Below are 12,036 nucleotides of genomic sequence, written 5' to 3' on the forward strand. Positions count from 1 at the left end.
GACTTACACCCACACTGACTCAGTGGACGATTCCTCCAGGACATCCTTTCTACAGCTGTGACACTGTCCCTGATCAGCAAAGCCACCTCTTACCTCCACCAGTCCCTATTGAAACATCGAAACCCTGGAATATCCAGCGGCCATTCCTGCCCTTGCAACAGCCAAATCTCTAATGGCCACCTCGTCATAGTTTCATGTACTTACCCATTCTCTAAGTTCATCACCCTTGTTCCTGATACTTCTCACGGGAAAGTAGACACACTTCAGCCCATCCAACTGACTGCAATTCTGCCCTTTCAACTGCCTATCCTTCCTCTCAGCCTTTCTACACTCTGCATCTACTTGTACACGAAGTGCACCAACTTCTGACTTATCACTTGGGGTCCCATCCCCCGCCAAACTAGTTTAAACCCTCCCCAACAGTTCTGGCAAATCTGCCCGCAAGAATATTGGTCCCCCTCCAGTTTGGGTGTAATCTGTTCCTTTTGTACAAGTCGTACCTTCCCCAAAAGAGATCCCAGTGATCAACATCTGAAACCCTGCTCCCTGCACCAGTTTCTCAGCCACACATTGATCTGCCAAATCATCCTATTCTTACCCTCACTGGTACATGGCATAGGCAGCAGTCCCGAGATTACTACCCTCGAGGTCCTGCTTTTCAGCTTCCTACCTAACTCCCTATATTCCCTCTTCAGGACCACATCTCTTTTCCCACCTATGTCAATGGTAGGAATATGTACTACAACCTTTGGCCGTTCACCCTCCCCCTTCAGAATGTTGTGGGCCAGATCTGAGACATCCCTAACCCTGGAACCAGGAAGGCAATATAGCATCCAGGAGTCTCTTTCACATCCACGGAATCTCCTCTCTGCCCCCCTTACTATGGAATTCCCTATCACTACCACTCTCCTCCCTTCCCTTCTGCACCACACAACCAGGCTTAGTACCAGAGACCTGGTAACTGCAGCTTTCCTCTGGTAGGCCACACCCCCACCCAAACAGTATCCAAAGCAGTATAACTGTTATTGAGGGAAACAGCCACAGGGGTACTCTGTACTATCTGCCTATTCTCTGTCCTTCTCCTGACAGTCACCCAGCTACCTACCTCCCACAGCCTCAGAGTGACTGCCTCCCTGTGGCTCTTGTCTATGTACTCCTCAGTATCCCATAGGAGCCATAAGTCCTAACACAATCTGTAAGGAGCTGCAGTTGGATGCACCTTGTGTAGATGTCATTATCAGGGAGACTGGATGTCTCCCAGAACTCCAACATCTCACAAGCTGAACACACCACTAACCCTGGAGCTATTCTCACTACTCTGCACTACAGGGAACACCAAATCAAAGAAAGAAAGGAACTTACCGGACACTTACCTTTGCCTCTTCTCACAGAAGCCTCTTAAACCAAAGCCTTAACTCCCCACTCCAACATTGGTCCACTCACACAATGGCTACTCTACTTATACTTGCCTTACCTTTATTTGCTGCTGTTGATAAGCCAATCAGCAGGTAACAATTTACAAATGTGCCTTGTTTAGACTCTTGCAACCAGCTCAGGCACAGACACTCACCTTTTTTCAAGCGTCCTGCTCCAAATCTCGCCCCAACTCCCGATTTTGCACGTGAAACTCACCCTTTTATACCTGCATTTTTATAAATGACTTGGATGAGGATGTGGAAGGGTGGGTTAGTAAGTTTGCTAATGATACAAAGGTTGGTGGTGTGTGGATAGTGTAGAAGGTTGCTGTAGATTACAACAGGATATTGATAGAATGCAGAGCTGGACTGAGAAGTGGCAGATAGAGTTCAACCCGGATAAGTGTGAAGTGATACATTTTGTGAGATTGAATTCGAAGGCAGAATACAAGGTTAATGGCAGGCCTGTTAACAGTGTGGAGGAACAGAGGGATCGTGGAGTCCATGTCCATAGATCCCTCAAGGCTGCCGCACAGGTCGATGGGGTTGTTAAGAAGGCATATGGAGTGTTGGCCTTCATTAGTCAGAGTATTGAGTTCAAGAGCCATGAGGTGATGTTGCAGTTCTATAGAACTCTGGTTAGACCACACTTGCAGTATTGTGTTCAGTTCTGTTTGCCTCATTATTGGAAGGACGTGGAAGCTTTAGAGAGGGTGCAAAAGAGATTTACCAGGATGCTGCCTGGATTAGAGAGCATGTCTTAGGAGGACAGGTTGAGCGAGCTAGGGCTTTTCCCTTTGGAGTGGAGGATGAGAGGTGACTTGATCGAGATGTACAAGGTGATACGAGGCATGGATCGAGTGGACAGGCAGAGACTTTTTTCCAGGGTGTCAATGGCTAACACGAGGGGACATAATTTTAAGGTGATTGGAAGAAGGTATAAGGGGGATGTCAGGGGTAAGTTTTTTTTTTACAGAGAGTGGTGGGTGCGTGGAATGCACTGCTGACAGAGGTTGTGGGGGCAGATACATTAAGGACATTTAAGAGACTCTTAAATAGACACATGAATGATAAAAAAAAGGGGGCTATGTGGGAGGGAAGGGTTAGGTAGATCTTAGAGCAGGATAAAATGTCAGCACAACATTGTGGGCCAAAGGGCCTGTACTTGTGCTGTAGTGTTCTATGTTCTAATAAGGTGCAAGGGCCATGGCGAGGTAGATTATGAGATCAAGAGTTCACCTTTAACATACAAGAGGTCCGTTCAAAAGAGTCTTACAACAGCAGAATAAAGCTGTACTTGAGCCTGGTGCTGTGTGTTTTCAAGTTTTTGTATCTTTTGCCCAATGGAAGGGTGAGAAGAGGGAAGGGTCTTTGATTATGCTGGCTGCTTTTCTGAGGCAGAGAGAAGTGAAGACATGGAGTGGAGGCTGGTTTTCATGGTGGACTGAGCTGTGTCCACAACTCTCTGCAATTTCTTGCCACCTTGGGCAGAGCAGTTGCCATACCAAGTTGTGATGTGTCTGGACAGGATGCTTTCTATGGTGCATTTATAAAAGTTGGTGAGGGTCAACTGGGACATGCCAAATTTCCTTAGCCTTCTGAGGAAGTAGAGGCAGTGGTGTGCTTTCTTAGCCAAAGCGTCTTCATGATTGGACCAGGACAAGCTAGGAACTAAAGCCCGTTACACCAAGGAACTGAAGCTCTCAACCATCTCCACCATTGATGCAAACAGGAGCATGTGCACCGCCCGCCTTCCTGAAGTCAATTACCAGATCTTTTGTCTTGCTGGCAACTGTCCGTATTCCCTCAGCTTTTTCATATCTTGTTGAAGCCTTTTTGCATCATCCTGACTCATCACCACCCCACTTAATTTTGTATCATCAGCAAACACAAAAAAAAATGACATTTGGTCCTCACAACAGCTAAACTGGAATGGAACCAATAATCTTGCAGGGAGGTTTGCTTATGTTGTTCAGGAGGGTTTAAGCTAATTTGGCAGGGGGTTGGGAGCAGTAGCAGTGTGGCATTTTGAGAGATTGATCTGAAAGTAGAGGATAAATCAGGCAAGTCCAGTGGGCAGAGCAGACAGAGGCAGGTTAAGGAGGTGTTGGGAGGTGGAAGGGTAGAGGGCTGGTTGGCACATTTGTATTTACTTGAATTCAAGGAACCTCACAGGTAAGTCATATGAGTGTAGATCAGCACATGAAATTATGATATTATTGTAATCACAGAAACATAGTTGAGTGAAGGTTGGGACTGACAGCTTAATGTTCTGGAGTAATAGAAGATTCAGGTAGTCATAATTCAAGGTAGTTATGGAAGAGAAAAGGTTGGTCTTCACATTAAGTTCTTAAATTGGGGGAATGCTGATTTCGATACCGCAAGAGAGAACCTGACAAAAGTATATTGTGAGCAGATGTTGTGTGTTCTACTAGAGTGGGCAAAACCTGACCTACTCTTGGAAAATAGGACAGGACAAGTGACTGAGGGGGTGGAGGGCACTTTGGTCATTGAACACAGAACAGTACAGCACAAGAACAGGCCTTCTGACCAAGATATTGTGCCAAGCTAATTAAGCTAATGACACCTAATCCCTCCTGCCTGCACATTATTCATGTGCTATCTAAGAGCCTCTTAAATGCCTCTATTGTATCTGCCTCCACCACCACTACCCCTGGCAGTGCATTCCAGGCACCCACCACTCTCTGTGGTTAGACTTCCCGAAATGCTGGCACGGGATAGCTTGACAAGTAGAATATTGTGTGCATTGCTGGTTACCACACTATAAGAAGTCCATAATTGCATTGGAGTGGGTGCAGAAGAGATTCACCAGGATATTGCCAGGGAAAGTGTGTTTCTGTTGGGGGAGACTGGATAGGCTGGGTTTGTTTTTCTTTGAGCAGTGGAGGTTGAGAATAGATTTATGTGAGACCCTCCCCAACAGGACCAGCAAATTTCTGTAGGTGATATTGAAACAACTCTGTCTGGTTTATGCAAATTCCAGAACCACCAAATTGGATCCAAAATTGGCTTGGTAACAGGAGAAAGAAGATGGTGGAGGGTTGCTTTTTTAATTGGAAGCCTGTGACCAGTGGTGTACCACAGGGTGTTGCCAGGGGTCATGGTGGAAGCAGGTATTCAAGAGGCTTTTAGATAGGCATGTGAATGCAGGGAATGGAGGAATATGGATCATGTGCAGACAGAAGGGATTAGTTTAATTTGGCATCATGCTTGGTACAGACGTCATCAGCTGAAGATCCTATTCCTGTGCTGTACTGTTCTATGTAGCAGAAGTGTTACCTGGAATCTGTAGGTGAGTAGATCCTTTTCTAAAGAATCCTCAACAGCCAAACTGTCACCTGCACCATTAAACAATTGTATTTGAAATCCAGTTCTGTGAATTTATTGTATAATTTAGTTTTAATTTAAATAAACATAATTTTTTCTCTGAATTAGGGAAAGTGTTGAACAATTGTCCATATTTAAGAAAATCGAAAGGAAGCCTATGGCATGGCCATGCCAACTCACCATTGGCTCCAAAATCACCATTAACATTGTGGCATACAAAGCAGTAAGTTGTAACTTTTATACTGAAATCAAGGAAGTAAAACATATTTCATAATGGATGAGAGTTTGGCAATGAAGCGATCTGGGGAACAATGGGAGTGAAGGGCAATATGAGTGGAGTGGATCAGGATAAGAAGTGCAGGAGCATGGGTATAGTGGGAGTGGAGAGCATGGGGGCAATGGGATTGTAAAGCTTGTGCGGACATAAGAAAATAGGAGCAGCAGTAGGCTATTCAATCCCTCAGCCTGCCCCACCATTCATCATAATTATAAGATTAGATATCTTTATTAATCACATGTACTTCGAAACACAGTGAAATGCATCTTTTGTGTAGTGTTCAGGGGCAGCCCGCAAGTGTTGCCATGCTTCCGGCACCAACATAGCGTGCCCACAACTTCCTAACCCGTACGTTTTTGGAATGTGGGAGGAAACTGGAGTACCCAGAGGAAACCCACGCAGACATGGGGAGAATGTACAAACTCCTTACAGGCAGCAGCTGGAATTGAACCAGGGTCTCTGGTGCTGTAATAGTGTTATGCTAACCGCTACACTACTGTGCCTACCCTTTACATTCCCTTGTCTGCCCTCTATGCTACCATGCCTGATCTGCCACAGGCATCATCACCTCTTCTGTGCAAGTCCTCTATAGCCCTCAGTTTCCTGATCTATCAAAAATCTATCTACTTTCTATTTAAATACTGCCAATGATCTAGCCTCCACAACCTTCTGGAGTACAGAATTCCAGAAATGGACCAAACCTCTGAGAACAAATTCCTGTGCACCCTAGTTTTAATCTTGTAACTATGTTCCCCAGTTTGAAATTATTCCATGAGTGGAAACATCTTGCCATCTGTTATGCCCGCTCACGGTTTTAAATGTCTCAGTAAGATCATTCCTCATTCTTCTACACTTCCAAGAGTATAAATTTAATTTCCTTAGCTGCTCATGATAGGACAACTCTCTCATCCCAGGAATTGGCTTGGTGAATTTCCTTTGAGCTGCTTCCATTGCCAGGATATCCCTTCTTAGATAAAGGGACTAAAACTGTGCACAGTACTTCAAGTGTGCTCTCATTAATACATTGTGCAATTGTAGTAATACTTCTAAATTCCAACTCCCTTGCAATAATAGACAATAAGTCCTTTGTCTCCCCAACCACTTGCTGCACCTGCCTCAAATCTTTTTCCATTTAGATAATAGTCTGCATATGGATTCCTTGTACTGAAGTGCATAACCTCACACTTTCCCACATTAGAACATAGAACAGTATGGCACAGGAACAGGCCCTTCAGTCCATGATACCTGTGCTGACCATGATGCCAATCCAAACTAATCCCATCTGCCTGCACATGATCTATATCCCTCCATTTCTTACCTGTTCATGTGCTTGTCTAAGTGTCTCTTAAACATTGCTATTGTATCTGCTTCTGCCACTTCCCCTGGCAGCCTGTTCCAGACACCACCACTCTGCAAAAAAAAGTCTTGCTCTGTAAATTGCCTTTAAACTTTCCTCCTCTCACCTTAAAGCTATTCCCCTTGGTATTTGATATTTCCACCCTGGGGAAAAAGGGTAGAAGTGTCAAATACCCTATCTATGCCTTTCATAATTTTATATAATTCTATCAGGAACCCCCTTCAGCCTCTGATGCTCCAGAGAAAACAATCCATGTTGGTCCAACTCCTTTATAGCTCATACCCTGAAATTCAGTCAATTCTGGTAAACCTCTTCTGTACCCAGTACTCTGTACCCAGTACTCCAAATATGACCTAACCAAAGTTTTAAACAGCTGCAACGTGACTTAACGACTTTTATACTCAACACCCCGACTGATGAAGGCAAGCATGCCATAAACCTTCCTTACCACCCTATCTACTTATGTTACCGCTTTCAGGCAGCTGTGGGTTTGCACCCCAAGATCCCTCTGTACATCAATGCTCCTGAGGGTCCCGCCATTGAGTGTATACTTTCCTCTTACATTTGCCCTCCCAAGTGCAACACCTCATCCTTGTCTGAACTAAGCTCGGTCTGCCATTTCTCTTCCCATATTTGTAACTGGTCGATATGTTGCTGAATCCTTTGACAACATTCCTCACGATCCACAACTCTGCCAATCTTCATGTCATCTGCAAACTATATATCAGCCCACCTATATTTTTGTCCAAATAATTTGTATATTATATATAACACACAAAAGGTCCTAGTACTGATCCTTGTAGAACACCACTGGTCACATTCCTCCAGACAGAATAACACCCCTCCAACCACTACCCTCCTCATCTTCTATGGCCAAGCCAATTTTGAGTCAAATCTAGCAGTCTATATGGATCCTACATGTCTTAATGTTCTGGAATAAGGGACATTGTTGAAAGCTTTACTAAAATCCATGTATACAACAATCATCTTTGTCATCTCCTCAAAAACATAATCAAGTTTGTGAGACATGTCCTCCCCTGCACATAGCCGTGCTCACTATCCCTAATATGTCCATGCTTTTCCCAATGTGAGTAGGTCCTGTTCCTAAGAATCCTCTGCAATAATTTCCCTACCACTGATGTAAGGATGACTGGCAGTTAATTTCCTGGTTTGTCTCTATTGCCCTTAAACAGAGGTACAACATTGGCTATTCTCCAGTCTGCTGAGCCTCACTTGTGGCTAGAGAGGATACAAATAACTCTTTTGAGGCCCTAGCAATCCCTTCTCTTACCTCTCTCAATTACTTGGGATAGATCCCATCAAGCCCTAGGGACATCCACCTTAATGTTCTTCAAGAGACCTGCTACCACCACCTTTTTGATATCAACATGCCCTAAAATATCAGCATCTCTCCCTAATCTTGCTGTCCTCCATGTCCTTGTCCTTGGTGAACACTGATGCCAAGTGCTCATAGAGTAATATAGCATGCAAGCAGAGCCTTCGGCCCAACTTGGCAATGCCAATCATCTGGCCCAACTGAGCTAGTCCCATATTCCTCTAAAGCTTTCCTATCCACATAACTGTCCAAATGCCTTTCAAATGTTGTAATTGTACCTGCCTCTGCCACTTCCTTTGGCAGCTTGTTCCCTACCCTTACCACCCTCTGCATGAAGAAGTTGCTCCTCGGGTACCTCGTAAATCTTTCCCCTCTCACTTTAAGCCTTGGCCCTCTAGTTTTAGATTCCGCTACACTGGGGAAAAGAACTTGGCTATTCATCTTATCTATGCCCCTCCTGGAGAAGGGTCCTGACCCGAAACATTAACTGCCTGCTTTCTCCATGGATGCTGTCTGGCCTGCTGAGTTCCTCCAGCACCATAGTGTTTTTCATCTAGATTCCAGCATCTGCAGTCCTTTGCTTCTCTCGTTTAGTACCTCGCCCACTTCCTCTGGCTTCAGGTTTAAATTCCCTCCATTGTCCTTAAGTGGCCTTTGCTTTCTCCCTCTTTACCCATTTACACTCATTCTTCCTGCTGCTGTCCAAAATATCCCCATTGCAAAATGCTGCCTTCTCCTCCTCCCCCCCCACCCCCCGCACATTTTCTTGTCATCAGCCAACTGGACACAATGCCCCTCCTCCAGGTCATTAATATGAAATCATAGATAATAATGTAGCAAAATATGAGCTGTTGGAGGATGGAAATGGACAGTAGACATTTTAGCTCGAGACGATGCTTGTACCTGAAACGTCTCCTATAAGCCCATAAGATATAGAAGCATAATTAGGCCATTTTGCTCAGAGTCTGCTCCACCATTCAATCACGGCTGATTTTTTCTAACCGACCCCATTCTCCCACCTTCTCCCTGTAACCCTTAACCCCCTTACCCATCGATTTCTACCTTAATACACCCAATGACCTAGCCTACACAGCCCTCTGTGGCAACAAATTCCACGGATTCACCATCCCCTGGCTGAAGAAATCCCTCCTCATCTCAGTTCTAAAGGGATGTCCCTTTATTCTGAGGCTGTGCCCTCGGATCCTAGACTCTCCAACTAATGGAAACATCCTCTCCACTCTATCCAGGCCTTTCAGTATCCACTGGGTTTCATTGAGATCCTTCTGAACTCCATTGAGTACAGGCCCAGAGACACAACTCCCATTGTCACATTACTGTTTTCCCCTTTGATTAACCTCGCTTGATCTTTTTATCTCATTGAAGTTATCTCCCTACCAATTACTCTACATTCCATCCATCAAACATCTGGTGAATTCCACTGGTGAATCACATTCAAAACTCTTCAAACAGATAACCGAGGAAAAGATTAAGAAGAGCTGGATATCTGTTGATGCCAAAACTCTGCGCAAGGAGGATGTGAGGAGAGAGACTGTTTACTGCTTAAATGATGACAACGAGACTGAAGTTACAATGGAGGACACTATTCAAGGTACCTTGTTCAAATCCATAGTCAGTTTTGTTAGTTCCCCTTCTCTAAACTGCACATTAATAACCTGACCCTACTTTGAAACAGTTTTCTTCTGGGGTGAGGGGATCCTGCAGGGATGAGGTCCGAGCAGCCAGAGTTTGTGAGAGGCATCATGAGGTACGAGGTCAGAAAGGCTGTGGTGTAGGCATCTGTTAGACTTGTCAAAGTGGTAGAACTCTCATCCCAGGAGAAGTGATCAAGCTGGGAACCTCAAAGAGAATTTAGGATAGGGAGAAGCAAAGGATAGGGAGACCCTTAGCAGTGTGGAGGAACAGAGGGATCTAGGGGTCCACGTCCCCAGATCCCTCAAGGTTGTCGTGCAGGTTGATAGGGTTGTTAAGAAGTCATATGGTGTGTTGGCCTTCAGATAAGATAAGATCTTTATTCGTCACATATACATCGAAACACACAGTGAGGTGCATTTTTTACGTAGTGTTCTGAGGGGCAGCCCGCAATTGTCGCCATGCTTCCAGCGCCAACATAGCATGCCCACAACTTCCTAACCTGTACATCTTTGGAATGTGGGAGGAAACCGGAGCACACGGAGGAAACCCACGCAGACACGGGGAGAACATACAAACTCCTTACAGACAGTGGCGGGAATTGAACCCGGGTCGCTGGCACTTTAAAACGTTACGCTAACCGCTACACTACCGTGCAGTACCATACCGTGCGGTAGTCGGGGTATTGAGTTCAAGAGCCACAAGGTGATGATGCAGCTCTATAGAGTTCTGGTTAGACCACACTAGGAGTATTGTGTTCAGTTCTGGTCGCCTCATTATAGGAAGGATGTGGAAGCTTTAGAGAGGGTGCAGAGGAGATTTACCAGGATTTTGCCCGGATTGGAGAGCATGTCTTATGACGATAGGTTGAGTGAGCTAGGGCTTTTCTCTTGGAGAGGAGGAGGATGAGAGGTGACTTGATAGAGGTTTACAAGATGATAGAAGGCATAGATCGCGTAGACAGTCAGACTTTTTCCCAGGGTGACAATGGCTAACATGAGGGAACATAATTTTAAGGTGATTGGAGGAAAATATAAGGGGGAATATCAGGGGTAAGTTGTTTTTTTTTACACAGAGAGTGGTGGGTGTGTGGAACGCACTGCCGGCAGAGGTTGTGGGGGCAGATACATTAGGGACATTTAAGAGACTCTTAGATAGACATATGAATGATAAGAGAAATGGGGGGCTATGTGGGAGGGAAGGGTTAGATAGATCTTAGAGCAGGATAAAATATCGGCACAATATTGTGGCCCAAAGGGCCTATTTCCATGCTGTACAACTCTGTGACTCTCTCTGATGGTGGACTGGTAATGATTGCAATTAATGGAACAATGTATAATTTGCAGAAATACACATTTCTTCATGGCACAAAGACTCAAAAGGAAATTTAACTCATTCATGTCTGACAAAAGATTGGGTTAAATCCAAGAAAGATTAATAAATTGGCCCGAAATAGTAGGACTGAGGAGAGAGAGGACTTTAGAATAAAGGAGGACCAAAAATTTTTAAGCAAAGCTGAGGAGTTGGTGCAGGGGGCAGGGTTTCAGATTCAGAACATAGAATCTGAACACTGGAGCACAGTACAGGCCCTTCGGCCCACGATGTTGAGCCGGCATTTTATCCTTCTCTATTATCTATCTAACTTTTCCCTCCAACATAGCCCTCCATCCTTCTGTCATTCATGTAGCTATCTAAGAGCCTCTTAAATGTCCCTAATATCTGTCCCCACAACCATTGCCAGCAATGCATTCCATGCACCCACTATTCTGTGTGTAAAACAAAACTTACCTCTGACATCCCCCTTATACCTTCCTCCAATCACCTTAAAATTATGCCCCCTCGTGTTAACCATTTCCAACCTGGGAAAAAGTCTCTGACTGTCCACTCGATCTATGCCTTTTATCATCTTGTACACCTCAATCAAGTCACCTCTCATCCTTTCTCCAAAGAGAAAGGCCCTAGCTCACTCAACCTATCCTCATAAGACATGTTCTCCAGTCCAGGCAACATCCTGGTAAATCTCCTCTGCACCCACATCCTTCCTGAACCAGATCAGAACTGAACACAATACTCCAAGTGTGGTCTGACCAGAGTTCTATAGACCTACAACATTACCTCGCAGCTCTTGAACTCAATACCCTGACTAATGAAGGCCAACACTCCATATGCCTTCTTAACAACCCTACCGACCTGCACAGCAACCTTGAGGGATCTATGGACATGGATCCCAATATCCCTGTTTCTCCACACTGCTAAGAGTCCTGCCATTAACCTTGTATTCTGCCTTCAAATTCGATCTTGCAAAGTGCATCACTTCACTTTTATCCAGGTTGAACTCCATCTGCCACTTCTCAGCCCAGCTCTGCATTCTACCAATATCTATCAATATATTCCATCAATATCTACAGCATCCTTCGACACTCTCCACAATACCACCAACCTTCATGTCATCAGCAAACTTACTAACCCACCCTTCCACATCCTCATCCAAGTCATTCGTATATATAAAACAAAATCACAAAGAGCAGGGGGTCCCAGAACAGCTCCCTGGGGAACACCACTGGTCACCGACCTCCAGCCAGAATATGCTCCATCTACCACTACCCTCTGTCTTCTATGGGTGAGCCAACTCTGAATCAACACAACCAAGTTT

General features: G+C 44.9%; 1 protein-coding gene across 5 annotated transcripts in view; it reads left to right on the top strand.

The window, feature by feature from the left end:
- xrcc5 (X-ray repair complementing defective repair in Chinese hamster cells 5) overlaps positions 1-12,036 on the top strand; it is a 197,203-nt gene that overhangs the window by 77,034 nt on the left and 108,133 nt on the right. For all 5 annotated transcript variants that reach the window (XM_052025903.1, XM_052025913.1, XM_052025894.1 and 2 more), the window contains 2 exons: positions 4,872-4,986; positions 9,204-9,342. In XM_052025903.1, coding sequence (XP_051881863.1) covers positions 4,872-4,986; positions 9,204-9,342 — 254 coding nt within the window. The remainder of the gene's footprint in view (positions 1-4,871; positions 4,987-9,203; positions 9,343-12,036) is intronic.

This window comes from Pristis pectinata, chromosome 1 (genome assembly GCF_009764475.1).
Source record: "Pristis pectinata isolate sPriPec2 chromosome 1, sPriPec2.1.pri, whole genome shotgun sequence".
Lineage (NCBI taxonomy): Eukaryota > Metazoa > Chordata > Chondrichthyes > Rhinopristiformes > Pristidae > Pristis > Pristis pectinata.